We start from the raw sequence: 26,944 nt of genomic DNA on the forward strand, positions 1-26,944 counted from the left end.
GTAGCCTCCATGAGTCTCATATTTTTGGTGTGAGGGCTGGTTTCAGATGGATGCCAGTCATGTCTTTCCTCAGTTTGTGCTGGTCATTATCCCCTTGATAGTGGGGTGTGATTGGTGGTGTAGTATCGAAAGCCTGTGCTGGATGTGAGGTGGGGCTTCCTCTCTGCTCTGTGTCATGGCTGTCTCAGGAGCAGGGTGTGTTCCCCAGCTGTTGGAGTAGAAGCCTTGAGGGTTGGGCTTAATCAGGCTGTTGCCTTGAGTGCATGCCCTGCCCCATGAAAGTGAGTGGTGAAGCAAGTGAGGGCCGTGTATTCACACAGGATATACATCTACAGCTCCACTCAGGGGCAGCCCACGGTTATGTTCCTACTGTTTGTCTCAGATCTAGTATAAGGCTGTGGTGTGGAGTGGGCTGGGGCTGGAGGTTGGGGGGTTGTGGCTGCACTGCTGCCTGCGATCTGGGTTGCCTCTGTGGCAGACCTCACCCAGGACCTGTCTGCCCAGATCTAGCGCTCAAATGGAAGACAAACCTCTACATACATAGTGTGGTGTGTTGGTGATGGCCATCGAAGCCCCAGCTGGACCACTCCCCAGGGCCTCTGGGCTGTCTCTGCCTAGTTAGGTCATGTCCTCTCTCAGGGCCTGTCTGCTCAAGATTCATCCCTTGGCCCTCGCATACTCCTGTTGTGTGCCCTCTGCACACACTGACGTTTGCTGCACCTACCTACCCCTGTTGCTCTGAGCCCTTACTGACTATGGCATCTGAGGCTATTCCAGGAGTACCCTGGTCTGTCTCTGCAAAGCTAGATCGAGTCTCTGTCAAGATCTTGTGCCAGACTGTGGTGTGGAGTGAGTGGAGTCAGGGCATTGGCCCCTTTGGATTGGGAAATACAGCAAGGAGGCTGCTCACAGTGCACGACTCTCCACCCTGATTGTCAGCAACCCAGCATGTGCTCCTGATGAGTAGTCTAGACTTCTCCAATCCTTCTGTCTCAGATTGCCCAGGAGGCAAGGGGGCCGGGCCACTCCTTGCAGGACCCCAGGACTGGGATGTCCAAATTGTGAATTGAACTGCTAACTCCAGGGCCAGGGTCTACCCTTGTGGACCTTCTCTTTGCGGATCCCACCCAGGGGCCCGGGGCCCAACCTGATTCTTTTCTTCCCTTCCTACCGAGTTATGTGTAGATCTTTCTTGCAGCTTTGGTTTTCAGGAGTTATGTGAGTTTCCAGTTAGTTTCCATTAAGAAGTGTCCCACATGTGAATGTATTTTTGATGTGTTTGTGGGGGAGGGGATCTCCATACCAACCACTACAGCATCTTGATTCTCCTTCAGATGCTGAGTTTTTTAGTGAGTTTGTCTTTCCTATTCTTACACACTCACCCTGCAGACTGATAAGAAATTGGAAAGTAAGCAGGCAAAGAAAACTATTTTTTTGATACATAGTTTGCTTTAATAGCCACCAAAAAGACTGTGTCATTTCCTCTCACTGACCCTGTCCACCAGTTATGTTAGCCTTCCACATATCACTATAGCAACATATATAAATATATATCATACATTTATACACACATACACACTTTCTAAAGCACTTTTGTGAAGACACAGACTAGGCTTCAGCACAAGCACAACTGGGGGCCTCTTGCAGGTCACTTAAAAGTGATCACCGGTTTGCTTTACACAAGACTTTCAGTGGGCTTGCTGTGGCCATTAGTCCCTAGTTCCCAGAGAGAAGTTGGGATGACAAAAGGGGACAGTATATGTAAAGTCAGTACAGCTTTTGGAGATCACAATAGAATATAAGAAGGTGGTCTAGGCTAAGCATGAGATGGCATGGGATGGCATATGGGAGTCCCCACTCCCACCACATGGATTCAAAGAACTCAGGTGCTGCAGTGTAGACTGATGCCCAGCCTGACAGTGACCCAGCTGCATGGGTCCTGGGTCAGGTAGTCGGGCCCCTGCCCACACTGTCCTGCAACACACTGCTGCTCAGGCCTGTGCTTTCAGATCTGCCAAGGAGCTCCAATGTGGGGACCACATGCTCCATTGTGGGGAAGCAGGTCCTGTTTCCCCTGAGCTGACCCTCTGAGGACAGGTGATGAGGCAAGAAATGTCTGTGGTTGGCTCCCACGCCCCAGGGTGTTCAGAAGCAGTGTCACAAGGTCCTCTATTCACTAGGCATGTTTTCCTTAGTGCTGAGCCACGGGGACCCTGGCTGGTTATTCCTCAACTGCAGGAAAGGCCCTCTGCCTTTCACCCTGCCCACGAGGCCATATCTCGGACTCCTTCCAGACCCTCCAGTAGGTGTGGAGGAGGGCCCAGATCCTCCTCAGCAGACAGGGAGCTGTGAAGAAGGGGTGCAGGCCCATCCTTCCTGCTGTTTTAAGGACCTCTGGTAGCTTCGCTGCTTGCATGTCTCCTGGAAGGCAAGGGTCACAGGACTGCAGTGCATGGCAGGGCCCTCAGGGGTTTCACCTGGAGACCAAAGTAACACAGTGGAAGGAAGAGTCCTTCATCAGGTCCTGCTGCTGGCTCACTGCGGCTGGAGAGGGCTGAGTGGTGACAGAAGCCAGGATCGTGGGGAGAGCCTGTCAGGAGGATGAGCTGAAGGGAGGTGCTGAGGTCTGGAGGAGCAGATGGTGCCCCCAGGTTAGAGTGAAAGCTTCCCACACCACCTGTGGTCAGGTCTCTGCTCAAAGCCACTGCGCACCAGGTGGCCAGACCCTACCACTCCCTCTTCAGGGGCCAGATCACTCTCCATTTTGCTTGGGAGAAAGAGGATGACTTTTGTCATTTCCCAGGAAAAGATATGCTTAGCATGAAACAAGCACATGTAGAAGTGGCCTGCTGTAAGAAGGAGAGGACATTTTGAGGCAGGCCCCTTGTTAAGTTTATGTTCTGTTTCCTTGATGAGGAGATGGGGGGCACAGGTCAGCAGGGCCCTCAGAAATCATCTAAGTCTAGTGCTTCCTGTTACAGATAAGGGTCAGTGGTCTCACAGAGACTGGGGCCAGCCAAAGCCACACAGCCAGTTAGTGACAAGCCTGGGATTAGAACTTGGGCCCTGGTCCATTTCCAGTGGCCTAGCAGAAGTGGGAAGGAGACTTCCAAGCCAGCGGGTATGAGAGGCTGTTGGGTTACCTTTGCTGGGACAGGAATAAGGCTTTACAGAAGCAGTCTTGTAAGAGTTCTTCTAAAAAGGCTCAGGAAAGAAAGGAATCAGAAGAAATTAGCAGGAAAAAAATCAGGGTTAAATTATGGCCCAACCCATTTTCACACTGTGGGGTCAACATCCTTTTAGGTTACAATTTAGGAACATTCCTAGGAATGGGCTCAACTGATTATGGCAAAGCTTTAAAGTCCAAGGTAAAAGGCTTAGTTTTTGACTTTGAAGCCATTTCTAACACCTCAAGTTTTTTTTCAAAGTGGCTGCTAGAGAATGCATTGGTATTTTAAATAAACATAGAGAATGCCTGCCTTATAGGTAATCTTTCCCTTTAAGTTTCAGCTTTTCCTTATTTCCAAGTTCTCTTTTAGATCAATAAAACCCAATGATTTTCTTTTGTGTTGTTTCCTAAAGAAAAATATGTAGAAATCAAATTTCTGCTTTCAGCCCAATAGTGTGCAGTGAAATCAACTTGTTAGGTGGCATCTTTCCATCATTTTTTCATATAGTGACACAGGAACCCCAGAACCCATGACTGGCCTCAGGATTCCTTTACTGGAAAGCTCATTTAGAGGCAGACCCCAGATGTCCTCTGATCTTGAGAATCAACTGAACTGCATTTCTCCCCAGTCCTGACATGGCATAAAGGAGAGAGGATTGGGGTCAAGAGAGAAGATGATGACAAAGTGAGAGTGAACTGGGAATCAGGGGAGGTTTCTGATTAGGTGGGGAGGACTGATGGGGATGGAATCTAGAGGGATGCTCTCTGGGGACCTGTGCTCTCACAGGTGGACCAGAAAGTTCCTCTTGGAAGGTCAGCGCAGGTCAGGAGTCACCTGTGCATTGATACAGACGGTGATAGTTTGCTCTGATCAGTGCAGTGGTTTCCTTACCTCCAAATTAGTCCTTGCCTTCTTCAAAACATCGTGTGTCCTGGTCACTGAAACAACAATAAAACAGTTTCCAAAGGCAGAAGTTACCAGCGGAGTCCATATCTGTCTTGGGTATGTGTGTTCTGGAGCTTGTCTTTCTGGCCACTCAGCTTGGGGTCTCCTGCTCCCCTCCACCCCTCACATCTCCTCCTCTGCCTCTATGATTACTGGTGGCACAGGAGGTTCAGGGATGTCACATCAGTCTCCCCCAGCCCCTAGCCTCTCTGGTCACTGTCCATTCACAGCACAAGTGGGGAGCCTGGAAGGCACCCCTGTTTCCTGCCCCATTCCCTGGCTCAGGGCACCCACACTGGCTGAAGATGAACTGTTCCATGCTCTCCTTCTGCTGGTTGGCGGTCTTCAGACGCTCAGATGTACTCTGAAGGAGACTCTCCTGTTTGGATAGTTTGGTTCTCAGTTCCAGAAGTTCCTTTTTCAAGGACTCTCCCTGGGAAGAAAAATAGGTGCCCTGTCAGTGGTCAGAAGGCCTAAAGCACCCTGTGATTTGTGGCTCTCTACAACCCCAAACAGGATTCTTCAATGTTAAGTATTTCTGGGCCAGATTTCCCTCATCAAAGCCTCTAAAACCCTCCAGCAGGTGATGGCTCAGGATGGGCCATGAGGTGGGAATACTGAGGACCTGGAAGCCCCTGTGCAAACAAGCACAGGCCACACTCTAGCTGCTGCAGAGAAGCTGAGTCCAGGCCACACTGGAACCCCAGCTGTGAGTAAGAGCTCTGATTTAGTGCTGACATAGTTATATCCCCTGGGCATCAAACCTTGGTCATTAGGAATATTATGCCTGGGGAGACAGGGCTGGCCTGAGATGGTCTACAAGTCTGTAAATCTATCTGCCAACCTCAGGATGACAAAATATTTTCTCCTTGGAATTAGCAACATTGGATCCCCTAAAGTTATCATTGATACTGGTCTGGAGTGAGAACCCTCGGAGAGATTTTGAAATCTACCTAATCCAAGATCATCAACCAGAGTGGCCTGAGATCTGAGGGCACCGGGGGAGGCTGACTCTCACCAGGCTTGACCCAGAGACACAGGTTTAAGTGGAAATTTTTCTGGGATTTCAGTGGGTGGGTAAAAAGGGCTGGTCCACTCCTGGTGACATTCTGTGATCCTGTCTGCCTATGTGGACCTGGGAGTGCGTGGGAGTGGGCTTAGGATGGAAAAGGAGGTGTTGACATTTTAAGTGGCCCTGAACTTCAGCTCAGCTGAACTTTAGAAAGTTAAAGGGATGGAACATTTGTGGGTTAGCAGGGCTCTCATGTCTCTGCCTCCTCTATGTTCTTTTCTTCTCCTGTTTGGCTCCTTATCCTGGGCGTCAGGCTGGGAGGAGAGGGATGTTTTCAGACCTGCACAGAGCGTGGTCACCACGGAGGGGAGGTCTCCCTCCAGGGACACACCCCTCAAGTCCCCTTCGTCCCAACTGCCCATTCGGCTCCCGATCTTCAGGCTCCGCAGGCCGAGGAGGCAGAAGGCTAGTTGTGGGCAGAACCGGTAGAGGATGCTGGCTTCTTACCGCTTGGCCCACAAGCGCAGGGCTAGGGGAGCTTGGCAAGGCCGCTCGCCAGAACATGGTGAGGAGGGAGGCCGACTCCTCCAGCCGCTGGTGCAGAGCGGTGGCGCTGCTCCTCAGCTCCTGGATGCCTTCGCTGCCCATCACCTGGGAAGGGGGGAGTACCATGGGCATCCCTGTGGCTGAGAGCACAGGCCTCGGCTTCCTTTGTGAGCGAGGTACGGCCACAGGCTTGGCTTGAACCTGTGAGACTTTTTTCTAACCTAGAAGCCAAGTTCTCTGACCTTAGCAAGGACCTCCCACTTTGTAAGAATTCATTGATTCCACACTTTTTAGCTTTCAGTCCTGCTTCGTGCTCTGGAGTCTAAGATCCCTATTTTTGCACTGTACCCCCACCCCTACTGCCCTTCCCTAAATCAGGCCTTGTGCTTCAAACGGGCTGCACAATTTGTAGCTGGAAGGACTGAGCGCTTTTCCCTTCACCTGGCATGTTCTCCTCCCCAGAGAACTGCACACCCCCTAGTGGCGCCCTAACCCCCATGAACCTGTCGCCTTCCTTCTGGGATAATGGCCACTTCTGGGTTCACTCCGTCACACCCACAGCACTTCCAGCACTGTGCCTGGAGCCCCCTGTTTTATTTGACTCAGGTGTGGGCCTCCCTCTCACGTGCGGGAGCTCCTGGATTTCGGACAGCACTGCGGCTAGTGCCTAGGCCTCTCCCTGGGGAAAGACTCTGAGAAGCCTTTTGGCCTGCTCTCCTCCCCTGCTCGGTGTGAGCAGAGAAATCCAAGGCTGTCACCCTCCTCACCCCTTCCACACATCTGGCCCATATGGGTGAATATTCTCAATTCCCAGGCAACTGATGAAGTGATTTTATCCTGCCCACAAATGATCATATCCCAGTGTGACTTTAGCAGATAATAAGCTACCAAACAGCGCTGCAAGTATGTTGATGCCTAACATGCTCTACTGATGAGGATGGCAATGCTGCACATGCTTTTCTGTGGTTCTCAGGGGAAATACAGAGTCAGCTACATCTGGAACAGAACAAAGCTTGTAGTGAAACTAGCTGGTGAAGACAGAAGGCCCAGCTGGATGTAAATGGAAGATACATCCTCAGCTGTGAGAGATGTGGAGCAGGAAAAAAGATAGTGGGAGAAGGAGCTAAAGTCAAAAGAAAAAAGGCTTAAGGAAAAGGTGCACCTAAGAGCTAAAATGTGATTACCTCTATGCCTGGAGCTTCCAGACCAGAGAAGCTGCAGGTGGGTCTCACAAGTGATGCTATCTTCTTGACCAGCAGTCTACCCTCCCCAATCTGCTCTCTCAGGGCACTATAGTCATCAATGTGGCCAATGACGTGGCGGCCATGCTTATTGGCAAAGGAGCCATCAGTAGCATCACCTTCCAGCTTGGGAGGGTTCTTCATTACTGGAGAAGCATCCAAACTCAGCTCTGAAGAATAAAACCACAACAAAAAAGAACCCACTGTTATTCATAGTCACCCTCAGTTCCATCCAAAAGGGACATCAAATAGTAAAAAAGGCCAGAAACAAGATCGACAGTTTTGGAAAGCACACTTGCGACGTCCATACATATTCTGGGTTCTATATTATCATAGTCTTTCTCTTAGCATCTCATAATCATAAAATTGCCAGGAGGTAAATTTTATCCTTACTGACAAACATTCAGGACAGACATTAATTTTTTTTAAATTTGGGGGTTGAGAAGACACAGACAAGGAAATTAAGCTGGATACAGAGAGCACTTTCAAGAAGGAAGAGGTTACAGTGCAGTGAAGCAATACCAGAGCAATAGGAAAACCATAGGCGGAAGAGTAGTGACAAAAAAGGCAGCCACAGGAGGTGGAATGATAGGGCTAAAGACCTTGGGACATGCAGAGAAAAATCTCAAAATTCAGACAATGTGTATACAGAGAACCAAAAGTTACTTGTATTAATAATTTTCCATCATTAGACCCTGAGTTCTGTGGTTGCCCTCTTTACCATTTGTCCTACTGAAGGTTGTGGTCTCTGGACCAGGAGCCGCAGAAGAGCTGGAGAAGACCAGAACTGGAGAATTCATGCCCACATCCCGAACTGGAGGGGAGGCAACCGAATCTAGGAAGTAAAGACAACCACAGCTTTAGGAACCCTGGAACACACCACTCCACTGGAGATCTAAGGCACCATGACTCTCCTCTCATTTAGTCATCACCCATGTACCACAATCAAAAGCAATAACAAACTAATCACTTATTTCGAAATAAGATGTGAAGGCTGTTCCATGAGAAAAAAAACTTATAGTTTGAAAAAATTATTAGGTGTATTTTTCTAATCCCAGATTTGAATATAATATTGTATGCAGTGTGTCTAATGCAATGCTTTGTAACTAAATATAAATATGCATAAATATATGCAGTACATATGTTAAAATATTTGATCAAGAAGTGAATGGATTTATGGGGATTTAACTCTGCACTCTAATCACCATTCTGATGAGTCAGTACTAGAAAATATGCACTAGTATAAGAAGAATAGGAGACATAAGCCTTGGTGAGTTTAAGATGCCCTATTGGAGACCAGATCGCAATCTGGAAACTATCATGAAGAGATTGATATGATCCTACTCAGGCAAATGTGGCTTAGAACCGGATTTCTAGCTCAGGCCTCTCTGCTGTATGATGAGGAGTGACTGAGCCAGCAGGGATGAGTCCTGGCTGGTGGTATGGGGAGGCACTGAGAGGCAAAGCCTGAGAGGGAAGAGAAGAGGGAACAGAGCATCATGAGGGAGAAGGAACACAGCAAACCAAAGCTTCTGCTTTGAATCCCGGGTTGGCCTGTTAACACCCGCAAGCCTCAGCGTATCCGTTAATTGTCCCGGCGCCTGTATTTTCTCATGTGAAATACAGAGATAGTAAATCCTGCACTAGCTCTGATGAAATTACTTGAAAAATTATTTGAAAACATGGTAAATTTTAAAACACTCCACAAACATAAGGAATAGGCATTAACACATATAACTGTTAACTGTTTTGAGTACTTCTCATGGTGTCAGGCACTTGTAAATTATTTAATGCTCCACATGATAGTTGATATTATTATTATCCTCATGTTAAAGATGAGGAAGCTAAGGCTTAAATACTTGAGAAGTTTTAACACTCTTCCTATGGCAAACAACATGTAAGTGGCAAACTCAGAATCTGGAGCCAGATCTGACCCTAAACTCCATGCCCTCACGGTGCTGTACTGAAGCATCTTTGACTTCATCCTGACCCTAAGGAGTGTGGAAGAGGCAATATTGTCCCTTCCACCACACACATCCTGGGGACCTTCCCATTGGCTGAGGGCTTCATGGTTCCCTTTTCCTTCCTACCTTGGAAGAACAGCTGCTTGTTTCCAGGGTCAGTGTTGGTGGGGAATTTCTGGTTAACGGAGGAGGAGATGAGGTTGGCTTTGCTGGCACCACCATCCAACTGCTGTTCCAGCTGCAGTCGCAGAGAGTTGTTCACCTGAATGCTCTGCTCCAGCTGCCCTCGCAAAGCTCGGATCTCTGCCACCAGGTGGCTCAAGTCACTGCTCAAAGGGACTTGGTGACAGGCATCCCAGGTGTAAGCTGAAAAGAGAGACAGAGGTCTGGTGGCATTGCTCCAAGTGTTTCCAAGCATCTGTCAGAACACTCTTCTGTGACGTTCCTTTCTGCCAAGGACCCCACTGTAATCTCAGAATCCCAGGAATATTGTGGCTTAGAACCTGCTTAGAACCATTATATCCCCGGCTGTGATGGGGATGTCACTTTTCCTGGGCGAGGACTCTCACATATTAAGATGGTACACACTCCAGCCTGGAGTTTCCTTGAGACTCAAATGACCCTTATCCACCTAGAGGGCGCATGATTGGCAGATAAAGTTAAACCTAATATTTCTCCTCCTTATTAACCTTAGTCCTGGAGGCTAGACAGCAGGGTCTTTCAAGGCAGAAGGTCAATACTAAGCTGGAGAAGTGCACAGACTGAGGGAGAAGAGGTGATGACCTCCACATTCAGGAATCAAAGGGGAGAGGAAGAAGAAGGCATCAGGCCTTTGGGCAACATTTAAGAATGGGGAGGGATAGGGCTTCCCTGGTGGCTCAGTGGTAAAGAATCTGCCTGCTAACACAGAAGACGTGAGTTCAATTCCTGGTCCAGGAAGATCCCACATGCTGTGAAGCAGCTAAGCCCATGGGCTACAACTACTAAGCCTGTGCTCTGGAGCCTGGGAACTACAACTTTGGGGCCCAAATGCCTAGAGCCTGTGCTTTGCAGCAAGAGAAGCCACCACAATGAGAAGCCCATCCATCCCAACTACAGAAAAGCCTGTGCAGCAATAAGACCCAGTACAGTCAAAAGTAAATGAATTTTTAAAATTAAAAAAAAAAGAACGAGAGGGATAGATGAGAGATCATAACTAATTGGACTTCTCAAGTTCTACTTGATTTTTTACCTGCACTCACCACCCATAGCCTTTCTCTATGTACTGGGGGAAGAAGAAATCTAAGAAATATTTTGTAAGACTATAATTGCTCATCTAAAAATATTGATGTCAAATGTGTTTAAAAAGATAGAATTTGTTTCAGTTTTTATCAAGGTAATAGGATGCATATACCATATGATACATACATCCAGCTGCATCAGAGCCACAGGCCTTAACCAAACACATTACTTCTGCAGTGAGCTATGTGACTATTCTCACAAAATGGAATAAATGAGAAGGAGTGCAGGACAAGATGGCAGAGTAGAAGGATGAGCTCACCTCTTCTTGTGAAAACACTAAAATCACAACTAACTGCTAAACAATCATCAACAAAAAACACTGGCACCTACCAAAACAGATATTCTGCATCCAAAGACAAAGAAGACACAATTAGAGAGTAGGAGGGGTGCTTTCATGATATAATCAAATCCCATACCTGCTGGGTGGGCTACCCTCAAACAGGAAAATATATTGCAGCAGTTCTCCCACAGGAGAATTCTGAGTCCCACACCAGGCTTCCCAGCCTGGGGATCTGTAATAGGAAGGAGGAGCTACTGGAGCATTTGGCTTTGAAGGCCAGCAGGGTTTGAGTGTAGGAGTTCCACAGGGCTGGGAGAAAGAGAGACTCCAGTTTTAGAGGGTGCACACAAAGTTCCATGAGCACTGGGACCTAGGCCAGAGCAATGACTCCACAGAAACCTGGGCCAGACCTACCTGCAGGTCTTGGAGGGTATCCTGGCTCTCTGTAGGGACATGGGCACTGGTGGCAGAAGCTCCAGGGAATATTCAACAATGTAAGCTCTCCAGGAGGTCGCCACTTTGGCACGGAGACCTGGCCCCACCCAACAGCCTATAGGCTCCAGTGCTGGGATGCCTCAGGATAAACAACGAACAGGAGGATAGGAACACAACACTACCCATCAACAGACAGGCTGAATAAAGTCAGCTGGAGTCCACTGATGCCTCTAAACATACCCCTTGACCTAGCTCTGCCCACCAGAGGGGCAAGATCCAGGTCCACCCACCACTAGGCAGGCACCAGTCTCTCCCACCAGGATGCCTGAACAATCTCCTGGACCAACCTCACCCACTAGGTGGCAGATATCAGAAGCAAAAAGAACTATAATCCTGCTGCCTGTGGAAAGGAGACCACAAACATGGAAACTTGGACAACATGAGACAGCAGAGAAATATGTTCCAAACAAAGGAACAAGACAAAACCCCAGGAGAACACCTAAGTGAAGTGAAGGTAGGCAATCTACCAAAAAAAAAAAAAAAAATCAGAGTAATGTTGGGTAAAGATGATTCAAAATCTCAGAAAAGAATGGAGGCACAGATCAAGAAGATACAAGTAATGTTTAACAAAGAGCTAGAAGGTATAAAGAACAGAGTTAAACAATACAGTAACTAAAATGAAAAAGGCACTAGAAGGACTCAGTACCAGAATAAATGAGGCAGAAGAACAGACAGGTGAGCTGGAAGACAGAATGGTAGAAATCACTGCCATGGAACAAAAGAACAAAAACAAAATAAGGACAGTTTAAAACTAATGCTCTGCGGAGAGGATATTGGCCCTCCTACAACATTCCTTTCCATGAAAAAGTCTACAACTGGAGTGACTATCCAACGCTGGTTAAGAAGGTGGGTTTGGACTACTCTTACCATCTGTCTTCATGAACTAAAGTCTTCTAGTGTGACCAAGGAAAAGTGACTGATATGGAATCCATGAAATATATCATGCAATATAATAGTATGTAGCACATTTCTCAAGAATCATTCTTGAAAAGTCCTTTTCTTCCCCGTGGATAAAGAATCCACATTACAAGGAAGATCCTTACAGGAAGGGTGATCCCTGGAACACCATCTGATGCTGTGAACACCAGGACATAAACTCACAAAGTCCAAGTCCTGGAGGTGGCTATGACACCAAGGTGGCAGATGTCCACTTGGCATCCAAGTACAAAGTTGATGCCATCAGTGGGCCCACAGTACAAGGCAGTCTCCCTGTTTTTTTTTTTATTGGAGCCATTTCAACAAAACTCTTCATGAAAACATCCCAGAGGCCTAAGATTTTGATTTTATCACCATGAAACCAAGTTGTAACTTGACATAAAATGAAGGAGGGAGATGAGGGAATAGAATGGAATAGAAAGCTTCAAATAAGATGCCAAAGGCACTACTTTAGCTATGTTTTTCCATTCAGAATTAGTCTTAATAAAATACATTCAAGTTTTTTTAAAAAAGAAAAAAATTAGGACAGTTTAAGAGACTTCTGGGACATCATTAAATGTACCAACATTTGTATTATAGAGGTCCCAGAACAAGAAAAGAGAGAGAAAGAGCCTGAGAAAATATTTGAAGAGATAATAGCTGAAAACACCCTTAATGTGTGATAGGAAACAGTTGCTCAAGTCCAGAAAGTGAAGACAGTCCCATACAGGATAAACTCAAAGAGGAACACTCTGAGACACATATTAGTCAAATTGGGAAAAATGAAATACAAAGAGAAAATATTAAAAGCAACAAGAGAAAAGCAAAAAATAACATACAAGCAAATCACCATAAGGTTATCAACTGATATTTTTGGCAGAAACTGCAGGCCAGAAGGGAGTGGCATGATATATTTAAAGTAATGAAAGGGAAAAACTTACAACCAAGAACAGTCTACTCAGCAAAACTCTTGTTCAGATGTGATGAAGAAATCAAAAGCTTTACAGACAAGCAGAAGCTGAGATAATTCAGCACCACAAAACCAGCTTTGCAACAAATGCTAAGGAAATTTCTCTAGGCAGAAAAGTAAAAGCCACAACTAGAAACAAAATTACAAATGGGAAAGTTTATTGGCAAGGCAAACATATTATAAAGGTAAACATACTGTAAAGGTAGAGAATTATCCACACACAAATATGGTATCAAAATCAATAATCATGAGAAGTGTAGAGTATAAAAGCAGGCTATTGGAAATTCATTTGAAAGTAAGAGATGGACAACTTAAAACAACCTTGTTTATATATAGACTTCTATATCAAAACCTCATGGTAACCAAAAAACAAAAATCTACAATTGATACACACAAAATGGTAAATCAACCCAAATACAACATTGAAGACAGTCATCAAACCACAAGAAAAGAGAATATAAGAGGAAGGGAGGAAAAAAGACCTACAAAAACAAATCTAAAACAATTAACAAAATGGCAATAAGAACATGCTGTTGCTGCTAAGTCGCTTCAGTCGTATCCAACTCTGTGTGACCCCACAGACGGCAGCCCACCAGGCTGCCCAGTTCCTGGGATTCTCCAGGCAAGAATACGAACATATGTATCAATTATTACCTTAAATGAAAATGGATTAAATGCTTTAATCAAAGGCGTTGACTGACTGAATGCATACAAAAAGACGTATATATATGCTGTCTACTAGAGACCCACTTAAGAACTAGAGACACATACTGACTGAAACTGAGGGGATGGAAAAAGATGTTCTATGCAAATGGAAATCAAAAGAAAGCTGGAGTAGCAATACTCGTATTAGACAAAATAAACTTTAAAATAAATATATGACAAGAGACACAGAAGGACACTGCATAATGACCACAGGAGCAATCCAGGAAGAAGATATAACAGTTGTAAATATAAATGCACCCAACACATGAGCACCTCAATATATAAGGCAAATTCTAACAGCCATGGAAGGAGAAATTGACAGTAACACAATAATAGTGGGGGACTTTAATACCCCACTTACATCAATGGACAGATTAGCCCAACAGAAAATCAATAAAAAAAACATGGGCCTTAAACGAAACATTAAACCAGAAGGAGTCAATTGATATGTTTACAGCATTCCATCCAAAAGCAGCAGTTAATACATTCTTTTCAATTACATATGGAACATTCTCCGGGATTGACCATATGCTGGGCCAGAAAGACAGCCTTGAGAAATTTAAGAGAACTGAAATCACATCAAGCACCTTTTCTGACCACACACTATGAGATTAGAAATAAACTACAAGAAAACTGTAAAAAAAAAAAAAAAAAAAACCACACACACACAAACATGTGAAGAAAAATAATACGCTTCTAAATAACCAATGGATCATTGAAGAAATCAAAGAGGAAATTTAAAAAATACCTAGAAACAAATGAAAATGAAAATGTGATGATCCAATACCTGTGGAACACAGCAACAAATCTTACCTAAGGAAACAAGAAACATCTCAAACAACCTAATCTTATACCTAAAGCAACTAAAGAAAGACGAACAAACAAAATCCAAGGGTAGCAGAAGGAAAGAAATCAAAGATCATAACATAAATAAATGAAATAGAGACAAAGAAAGCAAAAGAAAAGATCAGTGAAATTAAAACCTTGCTCTTTGAAAATATAGACAAAATAGATAAACCTTAAGCCAGATTCATCAGAAGAAAAGAGAAGGTTCAAATCAATAAAATTAGAAATGAAAAAGTTACAATAGAACCACAGAAATACAAAGGATCATAAGAGACTCCCACACAAGCAACTGCATGCCAATAAAATGGACAACCTATAAGAAATGGACAAATTCTTAGAAATGTACAATCCCCCAAAACTGAGCCAGGAAGAAATAGAAAATATAAATAGACCAATCACAATTACTAAAACTGAAACTGTAATTAAGACACTTCCAACAAATAAAAGTCCAGGACCAGATGGCTTCACAGGCAAATTCTATTTAGAGAACAGTTAATACCTATCCTTTGGAAACCATTTCAAAATATTACAGAGGAAGGAACACTCCCAAACTCATTCTAAGAGGTCACCATTACTCTGATACAAAACCAGACAAAGATACCACAAAAAAAGAAAATTACAGGCCATTATCACTGATGAACATGATACAACAAAATACTAGTAAACTGAATCCAACAATATATTAAAAGGATCATACACTATGATCAATTGGGCTTTATCCCAGGGATGCAAAGATTTTTCAATATCCACAAATCAATCAGTGTGATAAACCACATTAACAAATAGAAGAACACAAATCACATGATCATCTTAATAGATGCAAAAAAAGCTTCTGACAAAATCAACAGCCATTCACGATAAAAACTCTCCAGAAAGTGGGTACAGAGGGAACCTATCTCAACATAATAAAGGTCATATGTGACAAACCCACTGCTAACATCATACTCAACAGTGAAAAGCTGAAAAAGAAAGTATTTCCTCTAAGATCAATAACAAGATAAGGATGTTCAGTCTTGCCAGTTTTGTTCAACATAGTTTTGGAAGTCCTAGCCACGGTAATCAGAGAAGAAAAAGAAGAGGAATCCAAATTGGAAAAGAAGTAAAACGGTCACTATTTACAGATGACATGATTGTTGTTGTTTTCTTGTTAAGTTGTGTCCGACTCTTCTGTGACCCCATGGACTATAGCCCACCAGGCTCCTCTGCCCATGGGATTTCCCAGGCAAGAATACTGCAGTAGGTTGCCAATTCTTTCTCCAGGGGATCCTTCCTGACTCAGGGGTCAAACCCATGTCTCCTGCATTGGCAAGTGGATTATTTACCATATTGGGAAGCCTGATATGATTCAGTTCAGTTCAGTTCAGTCACTCAGTCGTGTCCAACTCTTTGCGACCCCATGAACTGCAGCACACCAGGCCTCCCTGTCCATCACCAACTCTTGGAGTCCACCCAAACCCATGTCCATTGAGTCAGTGATGCCATCAAACCATCTCATCCTCTGTCGTCCCCTTCTCCCTCTGCCCTCAATCTTTCCCAGCATCAGGGTCTTTTCAAATGAGTCAGCTCTTCACATCAGGTGGCCAAAGTATTGGAGTTTCAGCTTCAACATCAGTCCTTCCAATGAGCACCCAGGCCTGATCTCCTTTAGGATGGACTGATTATTCTACACATAGAAAATCCTAAAGATGCTACCAGAAGTATTAGAGCTGATCAACAAATTTGGTAAAGTTACAGGATACAAAATTAATACACAGAAATATCTTGCAATTCTATATACTAACAACAAAAGGTCAGGAAGTGAAATTAAGGAAACAATCTCATTTACCATCACATCAAAAAGAATAAAATATCTAGGTGCAAACCTACCTAAGGAGGCTAAAGACCTATATTCTGAAAACTATAAGATGTTGATGAAAGAAAGATTGACAGATATATCATGTTCTTGCATGGAAGAATCAATATTGTCAAAATAACTACACTACCCAAGGCAATCTACAGATTTGATGCAACCCCTATCAAACTACCAATGGAATTTTTTGCAGATCTAGGAAAGAAACCTTAAAATTTGTATGGAAACACAAAAGACCCCAAATAGCCAATGCAATCTTGACAAAGAAAAATGAAGCTGGAGGAATCAGGCTCCCTGATTTCAGACTACAGTACAAAGATACAGTAATCAAAGCAGTATGGTACTGGCACAAAGACAGATCAATAGAACAGGATAGAAATCCTAGAAATAAACCCATGCACCCATGATTAATTAATCAGCAACAAAGGAGGCAAGACTCTACAATGTATATAAGGTAGTCTCTTCAATAAGTGGTGCTGGGAAAACATTTACATGTAAATGAATGAAATTAGAACATCTCTAACACCATACACAAAGACAAACTCAAAATGGATTAAAGATCTAAATGTAAGACTGGATACTATAAAACTCTTGGAGCAAACCTAAGCAGAACACCCTTTGACATAAATCTTACCAAGTTCTTTTTGGATCCACCTCCTAGATTAAAGAAATGAAAATCAAAATAAACAAATGTGACCTAATTAAACTTAGCAAGCTTTTGCACAGCAAAGGAAACCATCAACAAAATGAAAAGACAACCCACAGCATGGGAGAAAATATTTGCAATCGATTGACAAGGGATTAATCTCCAAATTATACAAAGAGCTGATGCAGCTCAATATTTAAGAAACAAACAACCCAATCAAAAAATAGGCAGAAGATCTAAACAGACATTCTCCAAAGAGGACATTTCAGATGGTCAAAAACCACATGAAAAGATGCTTAACATGGCTAATTAATTATTAGAGAAATGCAAATCAAAATTACAATGGGATATTACCTTACACTGGCCAGAATGGCCATCATCAAAAGATCTTCAAACAATAAATGCTAGATTAGTTGCAGAGAAAAGGGAACCTTCCTATCCTGTTGGTGGGAATTTAGTGTAGCTACAGGGAGAACAGTATGGAGGTTCCTTAAAAAACTAAAAATAGAGCTATCATATGATCCACCAATCCCACTCCTGAGCATATATCTGAAGAAAACCATGCTTGGAAAAGATACTTGTGCCCCAATGTTCACAGCGGTACCGTTTACAATAGCCAAGACATAGAAGCAACCTAAATGTCCATTGACAAATGAATGATTAAAGAAGATATGGTGCATGAATACAATGGGCTATTACTTAGCCATAAAAAAGAATGAAATAATGCCATTTGCAGCAACATGGGTGGACCTAGAGATTATCATACTAAGTGAAGTCAATCAGACAGAAAAACACAAATATAATATCACTTATATATGGAATCTTAAAAAATGAATACAAGTGAACTTATTTACAAAACAGAAACTGACAGACTTAGAAAACAAACTTCTGGTTATCAAAAGGGAAAGGTAGGGGGAGAGATAAATTAGGAAGTTGGTATTAACATAAACATCCTCTGTAATAACCTATATTGGAAAAGATTCTGAAAATGAATGGATATATGTCTATGTATAACTATGTCACTTTTCTGTACACCTGAAACTAACACATTGTGTATCAAATATACTCCAATATAGTTTTTTTTAATTTTAAAAGAGAAAAAGAAAAAAGAACAAAGTGTGAAGGCTTACCCAAACAAATTCAGATTTTACTATAAAACTCTTAACAATGAAGACAGCTTGTTATTGGTGGAAGAATGGACACATTGATTAATGGAACAGAGTGAAGAATTCAGAAATAGACTCACACATATATTGGCAAGTGATTTTTTTTGCCTTGGCAGTTGTTTTCCAATGGAGATGCCAAGCAATTTGAGGATGGTCGTGGTGATGAAAAATCAATTGTGTTTCTATATCCTAGCAAAAAAATTACTTGGCAGTTGAAATGAAAACGTTATCCCACACATGAGAAATATTTATGTAAAAATTAAAATATGAAAGATGAATATACCAAAAATTATAAAATATTACTAACTTAAGTTATGGTCAATTGATTGTCAACAAAGCTGCCAAGGTAATTAAGTGGGAAAAGGACATTCTTTGTAACAAATGGTGCTGGAAAAACTGGATATCAATGTGGGGAAAAAAGAACTTTAACCTTTTTCTCACATATCATATACAAAATTAATTCAAAATGAAACACAGGCCTAAACATAAGAGCAAAAACTATAAAACTTCAAGAAGAAAAATACAAGGAAATCTTGATGATCTTGAGATAGACAAAGTTTTCTTCGCTAGGACATAAAGGAAAGCATAAATAATAAAAGAAAAAAATTTGATGTTCAATAAAATCTAAAAAGTGCTGTCTTTCAAAGACACTAAAAGGACTTACCGAAATATCTGCAAATTATTTTTCTGATAAATTAGTTATACCCAGAATAAAAATGTCTTTAAAGAAAACTTTTTTCTCACTTGGGGAAAGGTCAGCGTGGGAGCTGGTTGTCTGCAACAATCACTGCGAGGGTGATCAGAATTCACATCTGAGATGTTTTCAAATGATGACACCACCAGAATGGTTCTTTGCATTTTTTAAAAATCACTGTATAATCTGGACTTTGATTAACTTGTCTCAGACCATCCAGGTAAGGTGAAGTTTGACTCTTGTAGCCTATTTTTAAGGATCTGTAGGCCGAATCTTGCTCTTGTCACCAGCATCTGGGCTTTGTGTGTGAGCGCTCCCCCCTTCTTATTGGGATCCTCAATGATTGAGCCTTTTTCTCAGATAGAATGAAGTAAGTTTCCAAGATCTCCGGAACTCCCAAGGTAAAGACTTCACCGGAAGCTTTGGCGAGAACAAGAAGCTCCCGGGGTGGGGAAGCAGGGGAAACATACCTTTCAGCCCCTTCTTGGAGTCCCCATAAAGTGCCTCATAGATCTGTAGCTCTGACTGGAGGGACTGGAAGAGCTGCTGTTTCTCTTCACACTGCTGCTGCAGGAGGGCCAGCTTACGCTGCAGCCTGGCAAGGCAAAAGCAGGGGTCCACTAGGCGGGTGGACTGCCATCAGGGCAAGAGGCGCTGAGCCAACTTTCGCATCATAGAATTTTAGCCCTAGATGTCAACTGAGGTGTCATGAAGACCACTGCCTTTATTTTACAGATGTGGCAAGACAGGCTCAGAAGGTAAAGTCCCTTTGCTTAGAATTGTGCTGTTAGCTATCACGCCTAGGACACACTACCTGATGTTCTTACTGCCCCACCGTGTCTGTCATGTTGTCCAGCAGTTACAGGGTTTATTCTGGGAAGCAGCATCAAGGCTGGTGTAGACCTCCTAGGTTATGATGGGACTAATATCCTAAAACTCACTGGAAGTACTTTCCACAATCTGATATGCTGAAGCCTTACATAAGAGGGTTTTACTCTCTCAACTTTGGAGTGAAAAAGTCATTCCTAGAGAAGTCCTTCCTTCTGTTCAAAGTTAGCCATAAATCTGAACTAGCAGAGGGGATATCGAAATTTCCGAAAAGGACCACTCACTGACTTGCCAATATCCCTTTTTCTAAATCTGAAAATGTGGCCACCTTCCTTTTCAATGGGCTCCCTCTAACCTGGAGTCTTTCTCCTGGAGAGACAGTCGTTCCTCCTGGAAATGCAAGATCTCCTGCTGCTTCTCCTTCAGGTCTTCCAGTAACTGCTGCCGGTCCACCTTTTGGTGCTCCAGCTCCATTTCCAGCTCTTGAAGCCGGGATCGAGAGGTCAGCAGAGCCTCCCTCAGGCATTCTGTTTCCTGGGAGTGCTCTGGTAAGCAGAACACAGGAGTACTTGTATTGTAGGGTCAAAGGTCAGCAGGAAGATAAGCCCAAGCACATCCATCCTGACAAACAGATAAGGTGAAAGGAAGGCCAGCTTATGCTGCCAGGGAGGCAAAGCCAGTGTCTGCTGTTTCACCCACACGCTCCAAGGAGTGGGAGCCTCTTTCTCTGCAGAAAGAGGTTGCTGCCGTGATTCAGTATGGCCCGCCTTGGTTTTAGGGAACACACTCTGCTTCCTAACTCAATTTTCTAAGTACACACATACCCTCTATGCAATAATCCACTCGTGAGTTTTGCCAAGGATCAAGAGGCTTATGTAGAAACCTCTTTTAATGTCTTTTTCCTTTCCATTATTTCATTCTGGGCTTAATCCTCTTAGCCACTATTCTTTGTCTGTTTGGCTACTCAATAAATATTTGTAAATAAAAATAACTTGTGATTGAAAATACATTGATTTCATTAACTCAATTAACACTAAGGTCAGTGCCTACACTCTACCCCAGGCCCCAAAGGAAATGATGCCCACACATGGACGCCCACTCAATAGTGTTGAGAAAGCTCTGGAAGATGTTTTTCTAGCACCTCCAGACACAGTCATGAGGACCAGGGACCAAAGAGGAGCCCTGAGTGTATGAGGAGGGAGATGGAGAAGAGACATGGGGACAATACATCAGCACGAGAGGGACACAGGGAGCTTCAGCGAGGTCTTGGAAGAACCTGGGAGGGTATGTAGGCCTTCTGCTCCTCCCTTTCCTGGGTCCAAACTAGCTGTGAGCTGTGGGGAGGTAGGACAGGCACTAACTGGTGTCCAGTTTGATAGCTAATGACTGAATAACTGCAAGTGGGTTGCACAGAAGTGGATTTCCTAAAGCTCCTCCTCCCTGGAGCCTAGGCGTCTGAAGGTCCATGGTTGGGGGTTGTCAGGAAATAGCCCTTCCTAGAGTGAGAAAAGCTAGGGGAGTTTGGTGTTGGTGGGTCTGAGTAGCTCTGTTCTCTCTACCTTCTCTCTTTGCTTCTCCAATTGGTGATGGGTGTGCCAGGGAAGAAAGGGATACAATACTGACCACAGTTTGTGGCTTTTGGCACTCACCTCTGGAAACATGACTGAGCTGAGCCTGAAGCCTGTGGTTTTCTTCCCTAAGGACTCTGTTCTCACTGGAGAGCTGAGGTGTGGACTCCAGGCCCGGAGTGTAGAAGCTAGAGGTTGAGCCTGTCCGGGGAAGTGCAAGAAGGTAAGTCACACATTTGTGTAACAGAGGATCTCTGTTTGCTCATTCTCTGTCTCTAAAGACACTGTCCCAACCCAGCAGAAAACCCCAAGGACTCATGTCCTGGTGGGACGAAGTCTGCTGGGCTGAATGCCTGGCTTTCCTGTGGCTCCTCTGCATGGGTTCTTTGCATGCATTTCATGTGCCCTGGGTGAGCTGTTCAGGCCGCTGTATTCCCTAAATAGCTGCTCCTGCTGCAGTGTGGACAGGTCAAGGGTGTTTGGAAAGGCCCGCCTCCCAGTGTTAGCAGCCTGGGGGAGGGAAGGAGCAGGAAGGCCACCTTGGTGAGCGGCTGTGGGAGGCCTTGCAGACCTGGCTCCACCACATGCCAATCACAGAACCAGGGCACAGAAGTCAGCAGGCAGCAAATGAGCAGCTTTAGCATGAATGAGAAGTCAGAGGATTCTGGGGACCAGATCTGGTTAGATCTGCAGTGAGGAGAGTTACTCTCTGAGGTCAGATACAGCAACAAAGGGAGGGGAATGGTCCTTGCCCACTGCCTTGCTGACTGTAAGGAGCAAGTAGAGGAAAGCAGACCACAGTGCTTTGAAATCTGTGATGCTCTTCTCTAGGGCAACCTTTAGATTCTCCCTAGTAAGTCCAGAAATAGGAGGCCCTGGGCCTCTCCTACCGCTTTCTCGGGTGGTGGAGCTGAGCCTGTGTTCCAGCTGCTCCCGCAGGCGGTCGTTAATGCAGATGGACTCCTCCAGGCGCTGGCGCAGGTTCCGGATTTCACCAAGATGCTCCTCTAGGAGGTCAGCCCCTGCAGCCACCCAGGAAAAGGGAGGAGGGGACAGGAAAAGGGAGATGGAGAATCCTGGGGCTATCTACTAGTGGGGCCCACTAGGCGGGCTCTGCCAGGGGCCTCTCAGCAAGATCCCCAAACATCACTGTCCTCTCTCATGGGCATACGGAAGCTCAGGTGACTTTGTTTAAAGAATAAATTGGCTCCACCAAGATGTATACACACACACACACTGGAAAATTATTCAGCCATAAAAAATAATGAAATAATGCCATTGCAGCAACATGAATGGACTTAGAGATTGTCATATTGACTGACGTCAGAGAAGGAGAAATATCGTATGATATCCCTTATATGTAGCTTCTAAAAAGAAACGATACAAATGAACTTACTTACAAAACAGAAAGAGACTCACAAACTTAGACAACAAACTTATGGTGGCCAGGGAGAAGGTTGGGGGAAAGAGACAGGGCATTTGGGATAGACATGTACACACTTCTATATTTAAAATGGATAACCAACAAGGACCTACTACATAGAACTCTGTTCATGTTATGTGGAAGCCTGGATGGGAGAGGAGTTTGAGGGAGAATGGGTACATGTATATGTATCACTGAGTCCCTTTGCTGTTCATCTGAAACTATCACAACATTGTTAATACTGTTAATTGTTAAAAATTAACAATTGTAAACAATTAACAATTGTTAATTGTTTTGGCCCAATAAAAAAAAAAAAGGTTTAAAATTAAATAACGCATCACTTTTACCCTACAAAAAGAGTAATTTGGTTTCAAACACAGGACAGCTGGAGCTAAGCAAGCCCCATGGGTCCCTCCCATGTAGGGGTGCATGTAAGGGAGTTGTAAGTGTACATGTACAGTTTCCAGGGTAACTGGTAAATGTAAGAGGTTTCATACGGTTTAGAGAAACAATTGACCCGCTCAGCTTTGTGTTTACCTGTGGGCTTGGAGTGAAGCTGATACATGGAGGAGCCTGAGGACAGGTCCCCGGATACGCTCCCTTTCTGAGGCCTCATCATGTCCCACTGGCCACTGCTGCCCAGGTACCCAGGCTCCAGGATTCTGCCCAGTTCCATGGTGCTCGTCAGAGGACAGAGGGGCTGGGTAGGGTTGAGGTAGTGGGAAGGTCTGGCTTCTGTATGGTTGGTTGGCAATGTAGCTGGGGAAGCAGGATGAACACTGGTGACACCTGGGCAGAAGGAAACATGAGAAGCACTCACAGAACAGAAGGATCAGGCAGGAAACGTGTGATTGTGAAGAACAGACACTAAAGGGGACACACGGGCTGAGATCCCAGTCGGCTGAGGAATACCAGCGAGATGAAGACTTCCACCCTAGAAGCTATGACTTTCACCCCTAGTATTTGCCAGCATGAGACACAAGAGCTAGGGCATGAATAAAACATCATAAAGTCACCCATGTACACAAAAGCAAAGTCCTGTGGCCCTAATCCTGGCTCCTACGATAATGCCTCATGATGGAGTCCAGGGCAGTTCCTGGGAAGAACTCACTGGGAAAGTCAGGGGTTAAGAGTGCGATGGGCCATAGCACCGAGCACACCTGTGAACAGGAACATTTGTGTTCCTGTGAGTACTTGCTGTTCCGGAAGCTAAAGCGCCAGTTTTTCCAGTTTTCCTTTGGGGTTGCCAGAAGAAAGAGGGAGCATAAATCCAGCTAGAATGGTGGCCCCAGTCACTCCAGAGTGAACGTTTTGCTGAGGTTGGGGGAGGTTCTGTATAAGGTAAGGGGTGATTTGAATCTTACTCAACATGACTCAAGGAACTGAAATGTCATCACTTGTGTCTGAAGAGTCATGAACACTCTCCCATGGGGGAGGTAAGACCTTTCATTTCATAGGCTGATGCTTTCACAGATCCTGTGAATTCATGGGCCTTCCCATCATTTCCGCTTCTATTGAAAAATAATCCCAGCTGGGTGAGAGAAGGAAAGAGGTGAACCAGCTATAGTTTAGGATATTCACATTCAGAAGACTGCTTTCTTCCAGGGATTATTGACATGAGCAACAGAGTAAACAGGTAGCTCTGCCTAAGAAATAGGAGTGAGGAATGAGGTCCTGGTTTCTTCCAACCAAGCCAACCCCCTTTTGAGGGATTAATGTAGTTGGCAGTTGCCAATTTTGATCCTTGTTTATAACTGTTGTCAAATTTGGCTACATTCTTGAATCATCTGAGACAATGTAAAAACAAGTACCTGTGCCTGGTTCCCCAGAGATTTGACCTTAATTGGGATGTGGTACAGCTTGGGTACTGAATGTTTTAAAATCGTCCTAGCTGATTCTAACAGGCAGGAAAGTTTGAGAAGTATTGTCAAGTATCTCCCCTTCCCCAATTTGAAAAATACTAGATATTCATTAGGATCACTGGAAATTAAGGAGGCGGATGAAAAGTGTAAGCATCCAAATTACAGCCCAGGATTTAAAAGAGATGTGACTCCCTACCTCATCCACACCTCTTTCAACCCCAACCCCACACAAGGCAAAGGGGGAAATCAGCAGTTGCTGACACTCAGCTTACTTTCTCACCAAGGTGGTAGAAGGCTTCACATCTATCAGTAACAGGGATCAGTAGTCTCATGTTCTAGTCTCCCCGGCCACACAATACAGAGCACATGCCCTAAACCATGCTAAAACACCAGACAGACACTTGCACAAGAAGATTGTAGCTCCACAGAGACCTGAGAAGCTGCCATGCACCACGATCCACTCAGAAGCTTGGTTTAAAGCAAAGGAGGAGAGCTGACGAACTCCTCGGAGAGGGCTGTGCTTGACAAGGCAAAGAAAGGACTACAGCCTTTCTTGCCAAGGCTGGACCATCTAAAGTCTGGCCCATGGAACAGACTGGTTGTGACTCCAGTTCAACCTGCATCAGCAGACCATTTCATGCTCAGGGCTCTCCTTCCTGCCTTTCCCTTTGGGCAAAGACAATTTGACGATGTGGAAAGATGAAGGAAAAGGAAGTGAGGAAAAGAAAAGTAGTCTAGTGAACACTCTTGCCTTTCGGCATGGAACAGGTTTGTTACCCATCAATTGTTGGTTCCAGATCTGCTATGGTAGCATGGTAGCAAGTTCCAGGTCAGAGAGAATAGCACTTTCCTGTCATCTCTAAAGACAGAAAAGAGTTTTGCAAGGGGCCTCCAGCATTGCTCAGCTGAGCTCAGCCTGTGCTCTCAGCAGGACCGTAACAAAACCATTCTAGATGGAGAAGGTATAATGGAAACATGGAACCAGGAGCAGAAGATCCAAACTCAAGCCCATTTCTCCCCCTCACTAGTGACCTTGATCAAGCAACCTCACTCCTTGAGTTTTAGTTCTCTGCCCTGGCTCTGTCACACAAGGTAAGCCCAGGTTCACGTTGGTAGGTACTCAGATTGCTAGACCTGTGTAACACTGCTAGCAGAAGGTAGCCTTTTAGACCTCACTGCCTGCTGAAAGGAACATGTGCAGACTCTCCTTAAAAATGATCTCAATCTAGCTGGAAATCGTTAGAGTAGACAGTGTATCCGGTTTCAAGGATACTAATGAGGTCTAAATGGGGCTCAAGGTGTACACATTCTCAGCTGTGGTCTTAGATCATTGGACACTCTCTGTATGGTGACCCTACCATCAATCTCTGGCCCATCTAAGCTCTTCTTTACAGGCACAGACCATGGTTACAAGGTAATTTCAAATTGCTTTCTAGTTTTTTTAAAAGCACTACTAGAGGGCAAATTCATCATGTGAAGTTCTTTTCTTATTTCACATAGGTGGATAGTTAGTTACAAACACACACATGAGAAAGATAACAGCAAATATATTTCCAAAAACAGCAAGCGCAGCTCTCCCTCAATCGTCCAGTGATAGCGTGTACCCCTGTGTTATTTTTAAAACTCTGCCATCCAGCCAAAGCCATGCAGAGACACAAGTGTGGGTCCACCATTCGCAAGCACACAAATGCAGCAGAAGTGCTCACTTTCTCCTAACTGCTTCCGCAGCATCTGCAGCTCCTGCTGAGCCTCCGCCAAGGAGACCACGGGTGTCTCACAGCAGCCAGGGAGGGGAGGGCCAGCAGAGCTGAAGGGCAGGAAGCTGGGTGGAGCTGAGGACAGTGGTGCCTGGGGAAGGCTAACCAGCATGGGTATGGATTGGAAATGAAGGCCTAGAAACAGAAAGTTAGGGAGAAAGGACATAAGTCATTAGACCAAAAGGGAGAGAAAAGAATGGGTGAAAGATTGAGAAGGCGGAACTATCTCCTGACCAGGGGTCTCCTTGGGGAGTGTCTGTCATTCAATGTGGCGTTGACTAAGATGGCCAAGGGGGAAGATAGTTATCCAAGAGGCTGGCTTATCTTACCCCCTCCTTCTCCCCTGCCAGGGCTATTCTGCATTCACATTCTATGCTCATCTTGAAAACAATTGGTTATAAAAAGGCAAGGTAGCATTACCATAGCTCAGGCAGCCATGAGAGCCCCATCCTAGCCATCTGAGCAGGGCAGGTCAGGATGGCTCTGCCTGAATGCTCTCAGGAGCCCTGGGGTGCTGCTGCCAGCATGGGCCAGTCCTGGCCCCTGTAACAAGACTCCCCTACACCTAGAACTGAAAGCAACAGGACTCACCCTGAGGAGGACAGGAATAGGCTAGGAGAGTGGGCATGCTGGCATGACTAATGCATGAAATTCAAGTCTGATGGAAACAAACCTGAGAATCCCAAATCACTGTGCTCATTCACCAAAGGAAAAATAAAAGCCTTGGCAAACTTACTAAGACACAGTGGCAGGCAAATCTGTCTGGACATTCAAATAGTTT

General features: G+C 44.5%; 1 protein-coding gene across 1 annotated transcript in view; it reads right to left on the reverse strand.

The window, feature by feature from the left end:
• Positions 1–1,429: 1,429 nt before the first annotated feature.
• LOC110151943 (myomegalin) overlaps positions 1,430–26,944 on the reverse strand; it is a 235,849-nt gene continuing 210,334 nt past the window's right edge. Inside the window, 14 exon segments of the mRNA XM_070467223.1 lie at positions 1,430–2,421; positions 3,144–3,195; positions 4,062–4,108; positions 4,410–4,548; positions 5,635–5,778; positions 6,858–7,084; positions 7,636–7,749; positions 9,005–9,244; positions 19,196–19,320; positions 19,909–20,098; positions 21,203–21,322; positions 22,012–22,143; positions 23,082–23,333; positions 26,113–26,298. Coding sequence (XP_070323324.1) covers positions 2,222–2,421; positions 3,144–3,195; positions 4,062–4,108; positions 4,410–4,548; positions 5,635–5,778; positions 6,858–7,084; positions 7,636–7,749; positions 9,005–9,244; positions 19,196–19,320; positions 19,909–20,098; positions 21,203–21,322; positions 22,012–22,143; positions 23,082–23,333; positions 26,113–26,298 — 2,168 coding nt within the window. The 3' untranslated portion in view covers positions 1,430–2,221.

This window comes from Odocoileus virginianus, chromosome 5 (assembly GCF_023699985.2).
Source record: "Odocoileus virginianus isolate 20LAN1187 ecotype Illinois chromosome 5, Ovbor_1.2, whole genome shotgun sequence".
NCBI classification, from domain to species: Eukaryota; Metazoa; Chordata; class Mammalia; order Artiodactyla; family Cervidae; genus Odocoileus; species Odocoileus virginianus.